Here is a 22,340-nt window from a genome sequence, read left to right as displayed (position 1 = left end):
AGAGGAGAGGAGAGGAGAGGAGAGAATTACTCCTTTGCTAGGCATGGAGGAGATTCCTAGGATGCTGAAATCTGCTAAGACCTGAGCTAACTAGAACAAGTTGATTACACTGGCTGGTGTCCCCACCCATGTCTCTCTTTCCCTGCCACCTGGCCTAACTTGTGGTCAGCCCTAGAAGAAGGTTCACTAAAGGACATTTTGGGGTGGAGGACGTGTGCCCTACCCCTGGCCTCATCAAGCACTATTTGCTGTCCCACCCCTCCCAGCGATCAGCAGCTGGGGTGTTTTTCATTTCACTTGGGGTAGGCGCACTCTTTCCTTTTTCATTTGGTGACTGTTCATTTCTCCTGGGATGTCTAATGAATCTTGAAATTAGTCTGGTGTTTCTGTTCTGTTCATTACATATCAGGAGCTGGGGCTCTGGGCTGTCCATTGCTGGACAGAGGGGAGCCACATGCTCAGGCGGAGTCTGCAGGGGGACACCAGCCTTTGCCTCCAGCAGCTCTGTACACACTGGCTCTTGTGTGGTTTCCAGGCACTTGGACATTTTTCTGGTGAACACCCTGTTCTTCCAGGATAGACAAAGTTGACACCGGTTTCAGCACATTCCCATCCTCAAAGTCAAGTGACATTCTTTGGGGCAAGAACATCATTGTGGTCACTGGTTCAGTTCTCAGAAATTTTGGCTCTCTTTCCAGTTGCCTGGAGGCCCCGTAGGAACTGGAAGCCAGCTCTCCAGGGACCACAGATGGGGTCCCATAGCATGGGGGCCACTCCTGGCTTACTTCAAGGATGACTTTTTGTGCACTCCACCTTCCAGTGGACACAGCCAGTGCCCTTGGCCACACTCGCTTGTGGCTGGAGACTGGCACAGATGGCCCTGCTTGATTTGCACATTGTATGCCCTGAAACCCAAAGAAGAATTCCGCTGGCTGGAAGAGCCAGAAACCCAGCCATCTTCTGGTGAAATGCTAGTCCCCATGACTTCCATCTCATGACGTCTTTTCCTTTCTTTCATTTAACAAGGAGAGACCATCCTTCCCCTTACCGAAATGGCCTTGTCCTTTTGCTCCACAGCTGGAGGAGGGAGGGGCCTGGCCTGGTTCTCAGAGCCTCTGGCTCTTGGCTCCCTTCCACTCTCAGGCCCAGAGCAATTGAACACATGCAGAGGCCAGGGCCAGAGTAGGTCTACTCTCTTCTGGGGTCACATTGCCCCAGACCCACCAGGCAGAGAGACCCCTGGCATCTCCCAGCCCAGCAGAGGCAGCTTCTGTGTCTCACACCCACATCTTCCTTGTTTTCACCTTTGCTTCTCACCATCTGTCTCTGTCTTCTTTCCTGGCCCCACCTTACCTTCCACCTGCCTTTTATCCTGACAGCAGAAGCTGTGCTCCTTCCCATCTTTCCCTGGACCCCTCTGCCTCCTGGCTGCTTAAGATGTGGGGCTTGGGGTCACACAGACCTGGGCTTGCCCCTAGTTTCCTGCTGTGTAACTTCACACGAGTACTGTGACCTCTCTAGATACCAGCAGGTTCTTAACTTCTAAAAGATGAGGTAATGAAGTCTCTTGGGCTGTCATGTAAGCAGGTGTCTTTGGTAGGTATAGGCAGCTCTGGGTGGTGTAGGGTTCTTTACTGGGACTTCCAGGGTACTGCTGGCCTTGAAAAGTTGCCTTCCTATCTCTCAGGATAACAAGGGCATAAATCAGGAGCTGTCAGGATTTATTTCCATCTTATGCAGATATCTGTTCTGACCCAGCCAAGCTCCAGGCCTACCTATAGAAGACCAGCTTCTGAAGACCAGAGAGGATGCTGGCTGGAGTTGAGGGGGTCATAGCAGGCCCCAGAGGAGCCACAGGACTGTGTGAAAGAGCCACCGAGTCCTGTGGCTCCTGTATGCATCTGTTTGTCCTTCCTGGCCCACACAGCCCTAGGTCAGAATCCATAGGGACCAGAATCTTCCCCTTGGAATAATGGGTGCCAGTGGCTGCCTGCACTAGCTATGAAAGAGGGAGGGTCTCCTACCAGGAACTTGGGGAGAAGAGAATCCAACACAGGTGGTTGCCCCATCCTTCTTGTTCCAGGGAATGGGTGCCTTCTAGCAGAGTCAGCTCAAGGAGAGCCAACAGTGACAATAAGTGATACCACCAAAGCTCAGGTCTTGGACTGGAGACCCCTTGGCAGAAGCCACCACTTGGCTGGGAGGAAATGTTGCAGTACCCCAGTCTAAACTGGGCCACTTTGCAAAGCGGAAATGAAGCCTACAAGGGACCAGGCTTAGCAAGGGCCTGATCATGAGGCAGCTGGCATATGATCTCATTCATAGAACAGGTACCCAGTAAATGAACGGATGAATAACTAAAAATGAATGAATGGGTGAAGAGGTCTGCAGCCCCTCAGCTTTCCCCAAGCTCCTGCCCATGTCACAGATGCTCATCTGCTGCTGAGATGGCCTCAGACATGAGCCACTTGACGCCAGCAACCAAGAATACATGATGTATTTTGACATCTCTGGCCCAGCCTATGGCTTGTCCTGAGGAGATACGCTGGGCTGCTGTAGGCTTCCTTTCCATCCTCCCCAGTCCATCTGGGGCAGAGAAGATATTCCCATTCTGCCTCAGTTCTGCCCAACAGTCAGTTGGAGAGAAGTGGGAGACTTTTCTGCCCATTGGTCTCCAGCATGATGTCAGCAAATTGGCCATCCTCAGGAAAGGTCAGCTGAATCAGCCCCCTGTAAAAGCCCGTGCTCCTGAACTCAGCTGGCGGCACTCGGAGCCTTTCCTTTGTAGCCCCAGCCCCAGCTTAATCCCAGCCCAGCCCAGTTCAACCCAGTCCCTACCCTGTTTGGTCCAGACCCTCACAGAGGCAGGTTAGTGAGGCTGGTTATCTAGGAGCAGAAGCTGGAGAATAATTCGGTGAGGCATGGGGGGTGCATCCCTTTAGATGGTACTTTTGGACCTGGGATTATACCCATTTCACTGCGCCAAATTCATCATGTGGCCCTGTGAAAGTCCCTATGTTATTCCCATCTGTATGGGGAGTGGGCAGCACATATACGCTTGTAGATCCGCTGTTGAAAAGAGGCAGGACAAAGAGGAACTCAGTGAACACTGAAACATGTGGGACATTGCTGAAGCTGGGGAATTCTTGCAAGGCCTGGGTGAGATTGTGTGGGAGGGTTTTGTCTTTCTTGGAGAGAGACGAGGTTGTAAGAACCTGTCTTGTGGTGCTGTTGTGCTAAAGCTCTGCAGGCAGGAAGAGGGGTGTGCGGCTCAGGACCAGGCAGCAGTGTTGGGACATGAGGTTCTCTGGGCTCTAGGCAGTCTGTTCCTTGCTTTTTTTTTCCTTTTTCTTTTGTTTTCAGTGGGCAGAATGGATACCGTGGAGTAGAGTCTTTGGCTCTGGTCTTAACTAGCCTTGTGACCTTAGGGACACAACTTAATCTTCTTGGGTCTAATTTTTCTACCTGTAAAATGGCAGGGGGCAGGGTTGTAGAAGGGGTTTGGATGAGATGGGTATTAAATTGGTGAGTTTCCACAGAAGGTTTTGCCAATGCCCTGGGGTTCTTGCAAGGCAGAGAGATCATCAATGTGGCAGGCATCTTCAGGAGCCCCTGCTTACTCCATGGAGAGATTTTATTTTATTTTTTCTGTATTTTAGAGAAGGATCTACAGGGTGTTCAGGGTCTCACTACTAGTTTGGACTCATAGTGATTCTTATGTTTTTAGCCTCCCAAGAGCTGGGATTACAGGTGCGCGCCACCATGCCCAGTCTCAATCGCTGTCTCTGTGCTTTGGGGGCAGGGCTGGCCCGGCAGGCCTGAGGATTGAACCCCTAGCCCCTGCACTTGCTTATAGGTGCTCTACTCTGCTGAGCTATTTGGCCGGCCCTTCCATGGAGAGATTTTAAAACACTAATTTATGTGAAAATGTAGGTGAACATTGATGCAGTAAAACAAGTCACTTGCAAAACTTTGGAAAATAAAACTTGAGGCTTCAAAGAAGTGGGTGTCTCTTTTATGCATTGTCTTCTGTGGGGGGTGGGAGTGGGGTTCTGCTCTGAAAAGCAGGAGAAACACTGGGTCAGCTCACCTCTGAGGTCTTCTCAAATATTGTTATTGTGTAATTATGGAATCTGTTATGGCATTCCTGCTGTTCTTTTTGGCATTTGCACGGGGATCCTGGATTCGTAATACATTAACCTCATAGAAAGGTTTAATGCATGCTTTCTTCTTCCGTGAGTCCTGGGACTGGAGACTTGCAGTGGACCTGGAAGTTGGAAGGAAGGGAACTGGCTCCTTTGACTGGCCCATGATGGGAGGGAGGAAAGGAGGCAGGGAACGGCGGAAGTCAGGACAAAGTCAGGATGGGAGCAGGTGCTCAGAGTATTGTGTTCTGCATCCTTGGATCACAGAATTCATGATGACTTTTCATTTAGTCTGGCACCAGGAAGTGAAGATCCCTACCCTGAGGACAGCCTTTTTTAAGGACCTCCTTTTGCCCCTAGCCCTGGTAGGTGCCTTCTCCACATTCATGTGCCTATGGGCACCCCTCAGCCTTCACTTTGCTTCTGAGGCCTGCTCCCACAAAGCCCACCCAGCCTGGTGGGTGGCCCTGATCCAGGTCCAGCCCACTGCCACCAGCTCTGCCCAGCACCTGCGGAAGCCTGACGCCTGGAGCTTCCTGATGTCCCAACATGTGATCCTGGGCCCTGCTCATCTCTCTCCTCCCTGTCTCCCAGTCCCTGCCCACAGCCTCCCCCAGGCTTCAAGTACACACTTGTTCACCTCGAGTAAGATCAAAAATAAATTTTCTGGAACCTGTTCAAAGGCTAATGTGCATCCTCTCTTCATTATTGATTTGTTTATTACAGATGCTCTGGTAGGACATTCGATATGGCCACTGTGCCAGGGTGGCCTCCACAGTCCCTGTCCTTTGCTGGGAGAAAAGATTTAGCAGGGCATTAGGTGAAACACGCCCCAGGCAGACTTGGAGCCCTTGACCCTGTGCTCCTTGCTAACCTGTGGGCTGGGCCTGGCATGGCCCAGAGATTGCAACTGAATCTCTTCTCCTTCCTTTGCCTCCCTGTTACAGTTAGAAACAGCCTTGGTGTGCGACTCCAAAGGGCAAGTCCCCTGCAGAAATGAGGTGGCCGCTCTTTTCCTTGTTGCCTCACTAGGGGGCACCTTAATGTAAGAAGTGGGTTTTTATTGTATTTAGGAAGAGGACCCAGGTTTAAAACTGGCTCATATGGTGCACCAGCTAGGTGACCCTGGGCAAATGATTTAACCTCTCTGCTTTGTATTTTGCTTCACCTATCTATCTGCATTTCGTGAGGATTCAATGACATGCTTGCACGTAAGTAGTATAGAGAAGTGTCACATGTAGGAATCTCTGCTTTGTGGTTGCAGTTTTCCTCATGTCATTGTCACTGCCATCCTGCCCTGCTTCATCCCTGGGGCCTGAGGTTTCACAAGGATAGGTGCTGTGACCCAGCCTCTGGAAAGGACACAGCCCTGGTCCAGCTCCACCTGAAATGGCAGGTCCTGAGCACAAGGATAAGCATGAACTCTGTGGAAGAGGCGCAGCCGCTCAGAGCAGCGCTCCTGGACACATGCTCCTGTTCTGTCCAGCAGGGGCTGGGCAAGGGCAGTGTGGCACTGGTCACTGGGAGACACTGGGGAAGTGTCTGTTGCCAGCTGCTGGCGCACTGGGACTACACACAGCTGGCCATCCCTGAGTTAGGCTCCTGGGCTCTCTTTCTTTGAACTTGACATGAGAAGAGGGCACCTGAGGGGAGCACCAAGTGTCTCTGACTCTTCACGGTCACCTGGCTGCTGTCAGCCGTATGCACCCATGGCATCCTCCCAGTCTGCCCCAAGCCAGGTCTCTAAGCCCACTCTCCATGACATTTACCCCGCAGCTCTCTGGTCAGGGCTAGTTGGCACCTTCCCCCACTGCCACCTCCGTTCCCTGTCCTACCCCCCTCCCGGAACTCCCTGGGCTGGGCTTTTTGTTCCCTTGGTTCCCAGGCAGTGCAGCTGGTGCTGTGGGCTGGGGAGCGGGTGGAGGACGCAGCAGAAAGTCTGTGGGAGGGAGCTGTCTCTTAGTTCCAAAGGCGAGCATGGCTTCCCATGCCCCCTCCCCCCAACACGATGCTTCCCCCAGTTCCCACTCTGGTGTCTCAGCAAATAAGAAACAATTTCTTGGCTTTCCATTTGCTCATCATACCTATTAAAATGTGAATGCATTCTTCCTGGTAATTGTCAGAGCCCGAGGAAATCAGAGCAGATTTGATAATTTCTTGCTTTGAGTCCCAAGTATGTTGGCAAGTGTCTGGCCTCTTCTTTGAGCTTGAGGACCTGGGAGAATTGTCTCTTCAAATCCTTGGACCTGCTGGAGTTCCGCTCTGTTTAAGAAAATACCAGGAAGGATGGTTTCTACCAAGGGTAGAGTTTGTGAGCTCCTGCATATGAGGGGGAAAGAGTGGGCCCCCTAAGGAAGAATAGTAGAAAGGCACAGAAGGGAAAGGAAGCCTAGTGTGCATCAAATCCTAGGTGACTACAGTTGATTACTGCTTTCCTCACACTCCCCTGCACAATCCCAAGAGGAGAGGAGCATGAGGACAGGAAGGTGCATGAGGGTGACCAGTGCCCAGGCTACTGGTAGTAGTTGCTGGAGCTTGGCTGCCAACCAGATTTGCCTGGAGCCAAAGTTCATACTTTAGCTGCCCCTTGCTGGAGAAAGGGTGCTGTGTGGCGTGGACAAAAGCTCTTTCTTGGCTTTCTGAGGTCACCTGGTGGTTAATAAGCGCATGCAGGTGGGTCGGGGTGAAATGCTAATGAGTATGTAAAGGTCCTGGTGTCTACTGCCTGCTTAGCTGGAACCGATGGCTATCATTTGGGCAGTGTTTTCTTCCACAGGGGATTTTCCTGTATATTGAATCTTTGTGATTATTGTCCCCAGTGTTATAGAGGAGGAAGGGGAGGATCAGAGAAGTGAAGTAGCATGTCTGAGGTGACACAGCCCAAGGTGCTCCTGGTGCTCAGTGAGTGAATTAGTAAAAGTTGAATGTGAAAGGCACATTGTAGAGTCTGAGCCAAAGGCTCAGGGCCAATGCAGGGGGAGGGTGTGACACGGGCTGCTTAGGTGAGGAGCAGGTGCAGAGAGGGGCAGTGGTGGATGTGGGAGGGTGGAGGCAGGAGCCTGGGAGCAGGTAGGAGTGAACAGGATTGGCTGCAAAAGACAGCAGAGTGTATTGGGTGGGGCTCTGGGGGCTGAGGAGGGCCATGCATGACTGGGTTTCTGCAGGGCAGAGGCCACAGCAGTGAGGCTGCTGGGCTAGGCTCTGCCTCAGGCTCACAGAGAAAGCCTGCAAAGGCCAGGCCATCAGGAGGCATCCTGGAAGCTGGAAGCACACTTCCCTTGACCGTAGCTGAAGACAGAGCCAGCAGTCTTTCTGCTTTAGAAGCCCCCGATATTGGCCTAGGTGAAGAGAAGTCTGCAGTGTCTTATGTAATTCTGGGGGTGCATGAGAAGTAGTGAACTCAAAGCACCCGGCTCTTTTCAGTCCTGGGCTTCTCCTGTGGCTGCATGTGAGGCTCCAGAAGGCAACAGTGCTCATTACATCACCCCTCCCGCCACCCCAGTGTGCGGGCTCCATTCTTGCCCCGGCACCAAGCTTGGCCTAGAGGAATGTAAGGATATATAGTGGCAGGCCCTGGTCTTCTTGGAGCCTGCAGTCCAGGTGACACAGGCACTGAAGGAGAGTGGAAGAGAAGCTCAGCCGTGCTGGGGCTGTCATTCACGGTTGGGCCCTGAGCCTGTCCCTCACATGACTGTGTAAGGGACTGGCAGATCAGCGGATAAACCATGCCAGGTCCTCATCCTCAGGCAATGTGCACTTGACAGCTTGGTGGCAGGAGGAATCTGCCCTTGGGCCTTGGGCCCCCAGACCTCTCTGGCCCACCATTGGCCTCAGTTCCCTCATCTGCCAAATGAAGGCCATCATCCCTGGCTGCCTCCTCAGATGCTCCCTGGATGCTCCTGGTAGATGGCTTGGTGCTGCAGAAAGGGAGCTGCCCAATTCCTTCGCTGGGAAGCAGGAGGGGACTATGCATGCTGGAGGGGAGTGTGGTGCATCCCAGGGGTGGAGTAGCTTCCTCCGTTTCACCTGGCTCCTAACACTGGTTCTGTCCAGGCCTTCTCTGGCAGCCTGAGGGTTCTGCTCCTCCCTCTGGGATCCCAGAGCCTAATTCCTCTGAGCTCTACTCCCTGGGCAGTGGGCTGGGGGAGTGGGAGTGGCCTGCCCGCGAGCAGTGTTGTGCTGTGAACTCTGCTGTCTGTTGAGAGGATCTGGGAATGTAGGCTTGGGTAAGGCCCCACCAGCACACTCTGGCAGCAAGCAGCCTCCTGTCCTGCCACCCCCACCCCCATGGTATTGGGACCTTGCTGCATTGAATTCTAAGCCCAGACCAAGTAGTCACAGATCGTTGTGACTTAGCAGGTGTAGGGACCAAAGGATAAAGGCCAGCAGATCTTTCTCTGATGGGCAAGTAAGAGAAGAGGGTCCATGGAAGAGCTGCTTCTCAGTGGAGATGCAGCCCTATGCATGCCCTGTACCTTTGTCCCCAGGCCCTTGGGACTTGGTGGCTGCTCCCCAGTGGTCTGCAACTTGGGGATCCAGGAGTCCATCTGAGAGCATTGGTGGTGGTCTGACACAACCCACCACACAACAGGAGGACACTAGAACATGCCAGGGGAACTTGCACTGTTTCAGTGCAGGGTGAGCCTTATGGTGACTGCTAGTAGGGCAGTGGAAACTTTGGGAAATCTCAGAAGTGGTATAAAGAATGAACACAGAATGGTGATGGTGCTGCAGGTCCTGTTCAAAGCATTTCACTACATTACCTTGTAGCTGCTTTGTGAGTTATTGTTGAAGCTCTGTTTTGCAGAAGGGGACAATGAGGCACAGAGTTCATTGTCTTGTCTGTATCTGGACATGCGTAGTAAATGCAGCTCAGTGGGTCAACTGCATGGGTCCATATTAGTCCCATGACACCTACCTGCTCCCTGGGTGCTGAGGTAAGCATGTACAGTCTTTAGGAGACTTTCAGTAGGCCATCAGCAAATCAAAATGCAGAGGGGAGAGGAAAAAGCACAAAATTGTGCTTTTGCAGTACAGGGAAGGAAGGAACTTTGCTCAGAGGGGAATTGGGAGGTGGGCAGTCAGCCTCCTGGTTGTTGTCTTGTGGAGAAGCGACCCATCCTCCTCTGTGGGGTCTGAGTCCCAGCACTCATAGCACAGGTGGGAGCTGTAGGGAGGTCAGTCTTGTTAACTTACAAGGAAGCTCTCCAAGTGGTAAACCCATCTGAGAACAGAATGTGGTAGTGACTTTCCTGTCTCTGAAGGTGATCAAGCAGGGACAGACAGGGCAGGCCACTTGGGATGCTAAGGAAATGCCTGCATTAAGTGGGGTTTGCATTGGATGACTTGGGGGAATCAGTTCCAATGCAGAGAGTTGACCAAGAGTTAGGGAGTTACGTCAAGGTCCTGATCTGGGCCCTTATGTTGCTGTATTTTCCAGTGCTCTGAGAGTGCTTTGGTGCTTGACCCTGCCCATCGCTACCCACAATGCTGCTTGTAATCACAGGTGTATTTTCACCTTCTACACGTGGCCATAATTCTCTCCTTAGCCCATAGCTTTCTAAATAGCATTACACTTGGCCTCCAACCAGGTCTCTTTCTTGTCTTGAGCATGGGACACCCAGGAGACAGTCCTCTTCCCCTGGCTCAGGCCCAGGCCTGCCAGCTCTCTGGAATGGCAAGTTCTCCTGAGCCCTGATCACCACCAGGTACCAATTCCTTTCCCCACTTGCCCCACTCAGACACAAGCAGAGGCTCCTGTTTCTGCTCAGGTAGCGCACTGTGCTGGAGCTCCTGGACTGAGGCAGATAGCACAAGGGCATGGTGGGTGAGTCCACCATGCCCGGGGTCCAGCCTCCTGCCTGAAATGTGGCCATTGACATGGAACTGCAGTCCTTTGGAAAAGGGAATGTGGCCAATTTAGAATGACAGAGAGGTGATTAACAGACCTACAGGGCTCTGCAGTGGCCCTGGAGGTAGAGGGGCATGGTTAGCACATTGCACTTCACTCCCTTCTTCCTGAGTGTCAAGGAATTGTGGCTGTTGGGAACCTCTCACAAAAAGTGCTTTGCACTTCAGCACTTACAGAGACAGGGGCTCCACTCCTTGGTATCAGGAAAGTTGGACCTCTGTGCTCTGCCAAGCAATCCCCAGTCTGGCCTGTTTTGGGGGAGATCACATTGGAGTCTTGGTAAATTTTCATGTTCTCTAAAGCCTTGGCACCAGAAGGCATCTGCTTAGCTAGAAAACAGTGTAAGCTTTAATATCTGTTAAAAACTAAAAACAAACAAACAAACAAACAATTCTTGTCTCTTTTTGATAAGCAGGGAGAACCCTGGTGAGTTTCCTCACTTTAAGACACCAGCTGGCAGCAAGCAGGAGGGGGTGTCCCCTGATTGGCGGAACACTGAGCAGGGTTGTGAGCTCTCTACCCAGTGATGGTTGCATAGTGGGAAGGGGGCTGATGTGACAGACATTCTTCCTTATCAAACAGAACATTCTTGGGAAGATAGGAGGCCCAACACTCTGAGCTCCTGTTGGCTGAGAAAGTGGTGGAGGCTGCAGACCATCTTCCCATCTCTCCACTTCTGCCTCCCACCAGGGCTCACAGCCCTGTACCTACCACTGCATACCCCCAGGCAGTGTGAGCAGGTTGTTCTCCCCACCCACTGGAACTTTTGATGAATGTTAAAGATCTGCATTCCATCAGTTCTTTGCTTATGGAATATCTAGTTTCCCTCACCTTGACTGATACTCTGAAAACCCAATCTTCAACTCCTTTGCTTTGTCCATGGTCCTTTCAGCCCCAGTCCATGTGGAGTCAGAAAACCTTAAAGGTGGAGAGGCTTCAGGGAACTGTAACTGTATTGTGAGTCAGCCGGGAAACTTGTGCAAGTGTGTGTTTTTGTGGGCCTTGGGTAGGATCGAAGGGACGGCATGTGTAGCAAGCTTATGGGACATGGATGTTGTGGTCATTTTACAGATGTGAAAGTGGAGGCCAGAAGGCATTATGATCCACCTATGTCTACACAAGTACAGCTCTGTGTGTCCCACCTGCAGCCCCCCATATGCTTCACAAAGGATTCCTTTAAAGCAGCTCTTCCTTCCTGCACAGCCCCTGAGGATTAGTATGACCCTCGCATCCCACCTTAATCCCATTTCACTCTAGGATGAAAGAATTCTTCTTTCAGGGACCCTTGCTTCAGTCCGCATTTTTATCACCTCCAAAGGGGTTTTCTATTTAAAAAAAATTATTCTGGCTGATGGATGCCTACTTTTCTCTGCAGAGATGTTAAAAATCATCTCTTTTAAAAAATGGACCGAGCATCCTTTAAAGAACCGTTTTTGCTCCAGGTTGGTTAACTGGCTTTGCACTAAACTCACTTCTCCTTTTCTTCTTTTGCACCCCCCTCAGAGGTCCGTGACAGGTTTCACGTTCCTCTGCTCTATCCTGCCACCTCCCAAGAGAGCCCAAGCTGGAGATCTGGACTACACCTCAGTCTCCTTGCCTGTGGAACTGATAATTCAAAAGCCAATCACAGAACAGCACTTGAAGTGGCAGGGAGATTCCCAGGGGACAAGGACACCAGGGACTGGCCTGAGGCCAGTAGGAACTGGTTGGAGAGTCCAAGGCTGTCTCCACTCTGTCCCCTCCTGCTGGCAGGAGGGCAAAATGCCATTCTGGGGACACAGCCATAATGGCGACAGGGGGTAAAAGTCTCACTGAGGCCAAGGGAAGGGGAATGTGACGGGAAGTCGGGAAACTCCCTTTTATAGGCATGTTCTTCTCAATCTTTTTTTCAAGTTTACTCCCAGCGACAGTGCCCCCTTGAAGACATCAGTCCCGCCCGTGGTGGAGGCTAGGCTAGGCTGGTTCACCCGTGAACCTCTTCCCCCATCCTGCCTGCAAGTTGCATGACCTGCATCAGAATCCACAGGGGGGCGGGGGAGAATCCTTTCAGATCCTGGATGCGGCTGAATTCAATGCATTTTGCTTCCTTGCTTGCTCTCATACAAGCCCGGAGAGGAGAGCCCTGCTTTCTTCTGCGCGTGAATGCTGTAGTGTGTCTGCCTGCTCCGGCTACCCTAACCCTTTCTTGTCCTCTCCCACTGCGAACGCCCAGCTTTTCTCGGCAAACAGCTCACACTTGGTATCTTTTACGTCTTATTTCATGTTTTAATTATTTAAAAAATTAATCTCCATCAAGGCAAAAAGCCGGGACGCCCCCTCTTCCCAGAATGGATCTGAGCTCGCGTGGAAGGCTGCACCTGCTTTGCTCTCCTACCAGGAAGGGGTGCTTGTGTGGGAGGGAAGAAGAGAGGCTCTGCGCCCCCGAATCCGGAGCTAGCAGCCCGCCCGCCCCCTCACCCGGCAGCCAGCTCAGTGCACCCTAGAGCCGAGCTCGAAGAGCCGCCCTCTGACGGTGCCGGCGTGGCGCTTGCCAAAAAATGCCCCTTGCATCTCAATTTCCCGGTCGCTCCTCTGGCAAGCTCCGCTCGCCCAGAGCCTCTCGGCTCTCCAGAGCAGCCCACTGGGGCTCTGTCTGCCTTCTCCGCCCCCTGCGTGCCCAAGGCCAAGCACAAAATCCACTACCCCGAAGGCGCAGTGGGCCGGGAGCACCACAGCGCCGTGCCCCCCGCAGTCCCTTCCCGGCAGAGTCCAGTTCCCCGACTCTCTTCAATCGCCGAAACGCGTGTCATTCTGCTCTAGGTCTGCACCTCTGCGGCCCGGGCTCCGCACGCCTCTCTGGGGTTCCCGTGCGCTCCCGCTGCCCCCGGCGCCGTCCGCGATCTTGCGGCCCCCACCCCGGATCGGGAGCGCTCCTCGGTCACCTCGGCCGCGTTCATTTCACTTCCTCCCGCGGTCGAGATTGCAGCAAAACCGAGCAGCGTGAGGGCCAAAAAAATAAAAAAAATAAAAATAAAATAAAATAAAATAAAAGTGGAAAGGAGAGCGCCTTTCGGGGCGCGTAGGCAGCTTGGCCAACTCTCCCTCCCCGGCGCGGACCCTCGCAATCTCAACTGCAACTTTTTCCCTTCTGCCTCGTTTTCCCCTGGGCTGCGGCGCGCGGGGCGCGGAGCCGCGAGGCGTGGAGCAGGCGGGCGGCTGCGGGTGGCGTGCCGGCGAGAGAGCTGCGAGCCTGCGAGTGGGTGGGTGGGTGGGGAAGGAGGAGGGAGAGGCCGGGAGGGAAGGAGAGGGGTGTGGGGAGGAGAGGGGGTTGATTCCGCTCTCCTGCCGCTCCCAGCCCGAGCAGGGGGCAGGGGGAGGAGGCCGCGCCGAGGCAGGGGAGGAGGGAAGAGGAGGAGGGAGGGAGCCGAGGAAGACGCTCCGATAAGCCGTGCGTTTCGTAAGGCTTGGAGCACTTGTACATTTCTGCAGGCGCGCGGCGAGCCATTCGCGTTGGCTGCAGCAACTCGGACTGCATCGTCCTCCTCCTCCTCTTCTTTCTCCTCCTCCTCCTCCTTTTCCTCCTCCTCCTCCTCCTCCTCCTCCTTCCTCCTGTTCCGGGTGTGTGCCTGTGTGAATGTATGTGAGTGTGTTTGGCAAGGTGTGTCCGTTTTAATTCTGCCCGGTAGGTGGGACTTGGTGACTTTAGCACCATTTCTCCTTTTCTTCTCCCCCAACCTTTTTATTATTATTTTGCTTCCCCACCGTCTGTTGCAACGCTGCTGCAAAGTCTCGGAGTCGGAGAGCGTGCCTTGCTTCCGGAGCCCCTGGACCCGGCCAGCCGGCGAGCGCCGAGCGGGCCACCATGCCCGGCAGACCGCGCCACTAGGCGCTCCCAGCGGCTCCCACCCGGCGGCGTCCGCGATGGTTTCAGACGCTGAAGGATTTTGCATCTGATCGCTCGGCGTTTCAAAGGCACAGGCCCCCTCCCCCTTCCCCCCCTTGCTGTCTTTGTTTCCTCCCCCCTGCTCTCCCCACTCCCCCCCACCCCCCTCTCCTCTCCTCCTCCTCTTTTTTAGAAGCAGCGATCGGAGATGGATGTCTCTCTTTGCCCAGCCAAGTGTAGTTTCTGGCGGATTTTCTTGCTGGGAAGCGTCTGGCTGGACTATGTGGGCTCCGTGCTGGCTTGCCCGGCAAATTGTGTCTGCAGCAAGACTGAGATCAATTGCCGGCGGCCGGACGATGGGAACCTCTTCCCCCTCTTGGAAGGGCAGGATTCAGGGAACAGCAACGGGAACGCCAGCGTCAACATCACGGACATCTCAAGGAATATCACTTCCATGTAAGTCGGGGGCGGCTGCTCCCCACCCTCCTGCCCTCGCTGCTCTGCGTGCCCCCCTCGTCCGCTCGCGGCCGGGAGCCGGCCCTGGTCCTCCCTAGCTCGCCCCAGCTCGCCGCTGCCCATCGCCGCCCGCCTGGCGCGCGCGAGGCTCGCTCGGGCTCGGGAGGCGCTCCGGGCCGCGGAGCCCAGGTGACGCCGCCGTCCCTCCGAGTCTGGATCGGAGGATGCTGGCGGGTGCCTCTCCAGGGAGAGGACCCTAGTCGGCCCAGGGCACTCGGGGCCCATCTCCCGCCGTCGCCCCCGCCAGCTGACGGCTCCTCTCGATAGAGCGAATGGGGTTCTTTGCCCCCACGAAATAGCAACAGTTTGGCCACGCTCAAGTGGAATAAAGTAGATCAGGCTGGATTCTCTGGCAGAAGCGGCGGAGGCAGCGCTTAGCTGAGAGGGAAGGTGACAGATAGGGACTGCGGGACCCAGTCGAGATGCTTGCACTGTTTCTTTTTGGAGACAGCTAAACACGCTGTCAAGTAAACAAGTTGGGAGCTGGCTGCTCTCAGGGAGACTTTGGACGTGTCCAGGCTGTCATGGACGCCTGCCTCTTCCCTTTCCCTGTCGCCTGCCCGCCCTCTCCAGCCCATATCGGGCATTTCCGAGACCTACCCTCCTCTCGCTGCATCTGGGGGCCTATAGATCTCTTCCTTGCTAGGGCGCTGATAACTGCTCCGGATAATTCCGAGCCCCAGGCCGGATGGTGAAGGGAGAGGTGAGGGCGTGCATTTGGGGAAGGGGCTTCTGTGATCTTGCAGAGGATCCATGTATTTGGGAAATTGAACTCTGGCTGGCGTTTTCCTGGTTCTGCCCCATCTGAGTGTGACCTGTGGTGGCCTGCTCTTTTCTTCATGTTATTTTTCTTCTGTAGGATTGGGGGTGGGGAGAAGAGGGCAAGAGCTCAGGGGTACCTGCCCATCCTTTCTTTGACCCCTCAGTGGCCAGGTGATCCCCTCCCATCCGGTCCCCATGGAGAAAGGCTGGATGGCTCTAGCATGCTCAGAGGATCCCTCTCCCTGTTTTCCTGCAAGGCTCTTGTCTCTGGGGAGCCCCCAGGAGTGGGCAGGATGCTGAGAAAGGTTTGCCTTGGCATGTTGGCCAGGGTCTGAGGAAGGCACCTCACAGGCAGGAGGCTGAAGGTGCCATTGCGCTGCTCACACAGCCTCAGCCCTCCCTTTGCTTGAGCCTGTGCCATGGGGCTGTGAAGCCTGGAGGAATTGCTACCCTGCCTTCTGGAAAGCCCGCTAGCCCTCCTGGCTTAACGGAGACTGCTTGTGTTCTTGCAGCTGGCAGTTTCAGGGAAATGGACAGCCAGGAGATGTCCCTGACTCCTGCTCCAGGAGGCAAGCTTGACCTATATCTCAGCTCTGCTGTCCACACCTCACCACCTTTAACCTGGCCCAGAATGATAAGACAAATAGCTGGTTCAGAGAAGGAGGGCCGGGAGCAGGAAAAGCTGGATGAACCCATTGGTGGCAACCCTCCCTGCAGGCTACAGCTTCCAGCTTCTCTAGGATGTAGGGAGGAGATTGTCACGGAAACTCCTGAGTTGGAAGTGCATCCTCTAGGGAGCTGTGTGTGGAGGGGGAGTAGAGGAAGATTGGCTTAGTGGCCAGCCGTGGTTCTCCTGAGTTGGACCTAGGGATGTCCAGGGAATTGGGTAGGCTGGGGCCCGGAGTGAAGTTTTCCAGGTGCCTACTAAGAGTCCCTGGAAGTCTGTGGTCTGCATCCAGTTTGTCTGCTCCAGGGACTTGTGTGTCTGTTGGAAGCCAGTGGGAGGCAGGAAGGGTCACAGTCACCACATGAGCTCTTTATAGCCACACAGAAGGCTCCAGGAAGCAGCTTGATGGGGCTAGTTGGCTCCGTCTTTCCAGAGGGCTGGAAGGAGAGAGGACTTGGGTGGCTGCTTGTCATCCAGGGCATCAGAGGATCCCAGGAGGGGATCTGGCAGGATAGGAAGGAGGGAGCAAGTTGGGAGCCCTCCTGTCTGCGTTCCTGTTCTTGTTTCAGGACTTGGGCCCTGGCAGGCCATCAGGACTCTGCCCTAAATCAACCCCAATATGAAAGAGCAAGGGAACCCGATTCCCATGAGAGCTGTGGGAGTGGCAGGTGGGGAAGAGCAAGAGGTCATGGATTGGATGACCCTTCCTGACCCATCTTCTCCCCAGTGTCCTGTTATATCTGTGGCTGATATTGACTGAACTCAGGGAAGATCTCAGTCTTCTAATCCAGAGGCAGAGAGCCTGGAGAGCAGAGAAGAGTCATCTTTACTTGGTAGATAGCATGGTCTTCCCTGTGTTAGCCCAAGGAAATGGGGGCATCAAGGCTGAGGCAACTTCCCAGGCACACAGCCCCAAGAGTGAAGCCTGGTTTAGGATGCTGGCATGTCCAGCTCACAGCCCCCACCCCTGAAGCTGCTTGAGGGAAGGAGAGATCTTGCCTTAGCCTGGCCTAAGAGGAGAGATGTTCTACAGATTCATGTTTTTCAGAGATATGGGGAGCAAGGGGCCCCAGCACTCATCAGCCTAAAGCTCTGTGCTGGTGTCTGTGCTGTGGTATGGCTTGGGCAGATCTTGGAAGGAAGATACTGGGGCTGCCACAGTGCGACTTCTATTCCAGAGGAGGATTTAGGATCCTGCCTCAGGTGCCAAACTGATTGTGCCTGAGTTTTTAGTAGGACAAGGCTGTGTCCCTGTGGTTCAACTTCTCGGGGTAGTGTGTACAGTTGTTCCTGTGCCCATCCAGAGCCTGGCTGAGGATTTGCCTATTGGGAAGAGAAGGACATCAGCTGCAGGGCATTACCATAGCAGTGTGGGTCTCGCCTCTGGTCCTGTTGGAGGCAAGCTAATTCAAAGTCTCCCAATTCCCCTAGCCTCTTTCTGCTTGGGAAGTCAATTGTTTTGGTTTTGGAGTTTTTGACATGAGGTAGCCTTGTCTAGAAAAGTCCATGCATGGCCACACCCAGCTAGGCTTTGCCTTCACAAAGGCAGGTGGGTGGTGGCCAGGATGGTGGGCTGTCTGGAAGATCTCTGTAGTCTAGGCCTGTAGGGTTGGGTTGGAATGGTGAATACTTTGACTGTTAGAAAGAATTCAGGAAGGGAGAAGATGACATCTCTGCACCAGGTGTTCTTGGGTCTGGCTGTCTGGGCTTGCAGGGATTGTGGGTTTTTGGCTGGGGGTACCAAGATAAAAGCTGGATGTCACTCTGAGCTGCCACAGTGTCCCTGGTGTTTGGCATTTATCTAGTACCTGTTTTCCCTTGCTTTTCCTGAAGATAGTTTCTGGTTGGCTGAAGGGTGACTTGGGGCTTTGGGTGCTACATAGCTCCTGAACCTCTCCCTTACCAGGGATCAAGGGGAGAACCAGCCTTGACAACTGCCAATGAGAACTGGGGTCCAGTAAAGTATGAACCAGCCCTAAGGGTATCTGGAATTCAATTGGGGCCTCAGCAAGGTGCTCAGAGCCCCAGGATTGTGTGTGTGGGGGTAGGCCTGTAAGATGGGCATATGCATGAGGGGTCTTTAGGCTGAGATTTGGAAGAGAAATTGGTTACAGCCCCAGGAAAACACTTGCTTTCCAGGTGAAAGCTGGGGACCCTTTACTCCACTGGTCTTGGGATTTTACACTGAGGCAGGGCTCTTGATCCATAATCTCCAGCCCTGCAAACTGAGCAGGTCAACTGCAATACCCTCCTGTACCCAGGGCACCAGCCCTGCAGTTCCTGGACCCTGAGAACAGGGCAACTTAGGGAAAGACAGCCCAGCTCGGCCATGGCTTTGAGGGTAGATGGATTTTGGCACCAAGAGGGCTGTGTTGTGGCCTGAGATGGTGGCCTGAGATGGTTCTTGGGGTCCTGCAGGGCTTTGGCTGCTCTCTGGCTGGCTGAGGTGGAGGGTGGTATGATAGGAAAGGCCCTCTTTTGGATTGCCCTTGACAGAATGGTGGTATCACTCCTGTGGCTTGAGTTCCCTGACCCATGATGCATTGAGCAGCTCTTCCAGTGTTCATGGGTGTCTCATTATGGCCTTCAGGTGGCCAGTGGCAGACTAGAAGTAGGGAAAGGGGTACATCACATGAGGTACATCCTGGTGTGCTTCTATCTCCCTTGAGCTATATGAGAGGGCTGTAGGCTTTCTGAGCCTGTGAATTCAACTTTGAATTGAGGCCATGGGGCAGAGTGTCCCTTTCCACTTGGACATCTGCCATTCCAGGGCCCAAGGAACATCCCTTGGAAGGCTTAGCCAGGCCACTGGGCCCATTCTTTGGGATTGTGACAACCCTTATTATACTGCCAGAAGGTCACAGGGTGCTCCCTCACTGGCCAGGGGCTGCTGGCCATTTCCCTCTGCTTTTTTTTTTTTTTTTTTTTACTCCTTTAGAGAACTAAGTCTATCCAGAATCTGTGATACACAACACAATTTGGAGTCAACTGCTCAGACCATATGTCATACTTAGGAATGTTCCAGGGCCTGCAGTTTCTCCCTCATAGGCTGGACTCTGACCTACATGGCCCATGGCATTTTGTACCCTATGGTTGGGGGCAGGAGATGTCCTTTGCATAGGTTCTCACCCTTGTTGGAGCAAGGATTGCTGCTGAAGTGTGAGAAGAAAACACAATCATTTCTATTTCAAAGCGTTCTTGCCTAGAAAAGGGAATATTTAATATTTAATGTATGGATTGAAGATATCTAAGCATATAATTTAATAAATATGAGTGTTTTGGGGTTGCAAGATAAATTTTTTATTGCTGAATCGTGTGTAATCAAAGCAGCATGGTGCCCTGTGTTCCTGTGATTGGAAAGCCCTGGGCTTGAGAGGGAGATGAGTGGGGACCAGGGAGATGAGCCTGAAGGCCCTGATTCTCCTGGCTGTTGCCCAAAGAAGCATTTGGTGACCTAGGTGGTCAGTTGGTGGGATCAGGTGAGACTGGATCAGAGAAAGGATCTCAGCTCCCCATCAGGATTCCAAAGGCCTGCAAACCCTCTTCCTACAAACTCTCTCTATCAGCTTTCAAAAGATGGCCTTCTAGTACCTTCCAGGACCCTGCCTTTTGTCTTGTGTTGCAAAGTCTTCATCTCCATGGATACCTCCATCACTCAATTCTATGCGATTCCCAGTTAACATTTGTTGAGTGTGTGTTTGCAAGAGCTACTTGAAGTACATAGCAGAGCTTATTAGGCCCCTTCTACAGATTCAACTAAACAAAATAAAGAACTGGACTGGAGTCTCAGGGGTGGAGCTACTATGGCTCCCAATAAGAAAGGTACAGAGGCTCTGGGGGAGTCTGCAGTTCTTCCCCCATTGGCACCATCTTCCCCTGGGCTCTGGCCTTTCAGCCAGACATTGAGTGGCTTACTGGGAAGGGATGTGTGAGGATTTTCACCCAGAAAGTTCTTTTTCTTCTAAAGCACAGTCTTCTAGGAATAACCTATCTCTAAGGGGATTGTGAAGGGTGGTTAAGGGTCTTGGCAATTGGGTGAAGAGTGGCTTAGATGGAGGCTGGGCTCAGTCACCTAGATCTGTTGGTGACCAACTGAGAATCCACTCAAGTCATTTTTTCATTCCTGAGACCCGCTTGGCTCAGCTTTGGAAAATTCTTTAGTGTCCAGGGCCATTGCAGGTCCTTTTTGGTAGGTTGGGTCATTAGCAATAAGGATTCTGCTGAGGTCCAAATCAGAACTAAGTGTCCAGAGGAGTCCTTAGAACCCCTAAGGACAACCTCAAGCCTCTGCTGCCCCTAGGTGCAGGGCTCACAGATTCAGAGCAGGAGGGCACTGCAGCTTGCTTCCCTTGAGGTCCCTGGAGTGGTGGAGACTTCTCTTCCCAGGAGCACTCCCAGTGCTGGGGCAGCCTCCTGCTCTGCCCTGGCTCTTGTTTGGGGCATTTTGTCAAAACCAGAGGCTCCCCCACAACTGTGTCTCCCTCAGGGTGAAATTTCCAAATTCAAGGTCCCCAGAGGTAGCAACTCTGTGAGGTGAGCTCTTTGAGCCCCAGGGTGCCTCAGCCTATCTTCCTCACCAAGGAGAAAGAACACAGTGAGGGTTTCTGCTGAGCTATTTAAGTATGGGGCTGCTGATTCTGGGGGGTCAGCAGGCCCCAAAGCATGAGGAGCCCATCCTTCCTCTCTTCTGTCCCTGCTTCCCTTAAGTAACTGGTTCCCTCCAAAAGGTTCTGGATGGTGGAAGCTTCTCAATTCCTTCTGCAGACAGATTTGTCAGGCCTGATGACCCTGGCAGCTTTTGTCTTTCCACTCCTAGTTTCCCAGCTGCTCCTCAGGGGCCTAATTTTCTTATCTTTAAGATAAGGGTAACATAACAACTACTTTATACACCAGTCTGTTGAAATTCAGCATCCAGTGTGGTTCCTGGCGTATAGAAGGCTGTCCATACGTGGTAACTCATCATAGCTAGCATTTACTGAGTATACGAGAACTGACAACAGCTAGCATTTATTGAACACTTAGAGTGTCCCAGACCCAGCTGCAAACACTTTAAGGGTAATACCTCATGAGGCTTCACACCAGCCCATGAGTTCACTACTACCATTAGTGTCATTTCAATAGTGGGGAAACCCTATCCAGAGAAGAAACTTGATTTGCTTCCTTTCCCATAGCCACTAAATGCTATAGCAGTTTAGTGTTTAACTACTAAGTTATATCGCCCATTCTTTCTTGTTGTATTAGTATGCATACTAACATAGACATATATATTCACAGAAATACATATATGCATACACACATACACGAATATATTGCTACTATGATGAATTAAGAAGAAAAGGATTGACATGGAGGTCTAGCAGGATCTTCTATTTTATGTCATTTGATTTCCTGGGTGAGAAGTGTCCTGGCTGGAGCTGAGGGGAGAGAGGATGACCACAAATGGGATAACTATGGGCCTGACATGAGCCAAGCAGCGCTGGTCAGCAGGTCCAACACTGGCCTCTGACAGTGAGTGAGGCCTGGGTTTCTCCTCCGGACCTGTTCACAACACACAGCCCTCCTTGCTGCTGTGTCTCAGCCAAGCCCTCTCCCAGGCCTCCTTTTTCAGCCCATGGCGTGCTGGCCTCCGAGGTCAGGTCAGCCCCACAATAACCCAGGTGCCAGCTGAAGCTGGCAGGGATTCAGGGAGCTGGTGGCTGGGTCCCAGCTAGCTGCACTATGGGCGGAGGCCCAGTCAGCAGGACAATGCCCCTTATTGCCCATGGCTTCTCCCAGCTAAGGTTTGAGATATCAGGGTTTTCTCTGGGATGCAAGCAGACCATCCACCATGCTGGGCCCCTGGAGTTAGAGCATCTTCCCTGGAGAATGATTTCCAGGTCTTCTCTGCCACTTGCAGAACAAGTAGCCTCTACTCCTACCCCTCCCTCTTGCCCAGCTCTCCGCCCTCCTTGCTCCTGCAGCTCATCTGTATCTCTGTAGGGAGGGCTCTGAGCAAGGGGATGGCTACAGCTGTACCCCAGGGACCTGGAATGTCTCAAAGATCAGCTACGACTGCAGGCCCTCTGCATGCAGGCCCTGTGGTTGCTCCTTCCTAGCCATGTCCTATAACCTCCCTGAGGCTCAGTTTCCATTTCTGAAAGTGGGTGTCACGTACCTATGTAGTGTGGCTTCCTCACAGGGTGTCTGGTCACTGCTGGATCAGTGGGACGAAAGAGATGATGGGCTTTGTGAATGAACAGGCGCCATGTTGGTTATTCCCGCTTGTAGGTGACCAGGAGGATTTTTGAGTTAGGAAGATTAAGATTTTGAGCCATAAACTGGGGGCCTGGAAATCATTTGGGCCAGGCTGTTTTAGAGGAAGAAGCTGAGGCTTAAGAGAGGTGAATTGATGTGGCCCAGTCACCCCGGAGTTCCCAGGCCCAGGCCCCGTAGGATGCTGTGCCCAGCCTCCCTGGCTGGCCGGGTCCCAGACCTGTC

At 53.1% G+C, this 22,340-nt stretch overlaps 1 protein-coding gene across 3 annotated transcripts in view; it reads left to right on the top strand.

The window, feature by feature from the left end:
* Nucleotides 1–14,074: 14,074 nt before the first annotated feature.
* Nucleotides 14,075–22,340, top strand: part of Ntrk3 (neurotrophic receptor tyrosine kinase 3) — a 394,525-nt gene continuing 386,259 nt past the window's right edge. For 2 of the 3 annotated variants that reach the window (XM_023710187.1, XM_004623281.2), the window contains exon 1: nucleotides 14,127–14,374. In XM_023710187.1, the coding sequence (XP_023565955.1) occupies nucleotides 14,127–14,374 (248 nt within the window). Of the gene's footprint in view, nucleotides 14,375–22,340 lie in introns of all 3 variants that reach the window. The other variant, XM_004623279.2, reaches the window with a different exon arrangement.

This window comes from Octodon degus, unplaced genomic scaffold (genome assembly GCF_000260255.1).
Source record: "Octodon degus isolate 3935 unplaced genomic scaffold, OctDeg1.0 scaffold00002, whole genome shotgun sequence".
NCBI classification, from domain to species: Eukaryota; Metazoa; Chordata; class Mammalia; order Rodentia; family Octodontidae; genus Octodon; species Octodon degus.
This window is presented reverse-complemented; position numbering and strand designations above follow the sequence as displayed.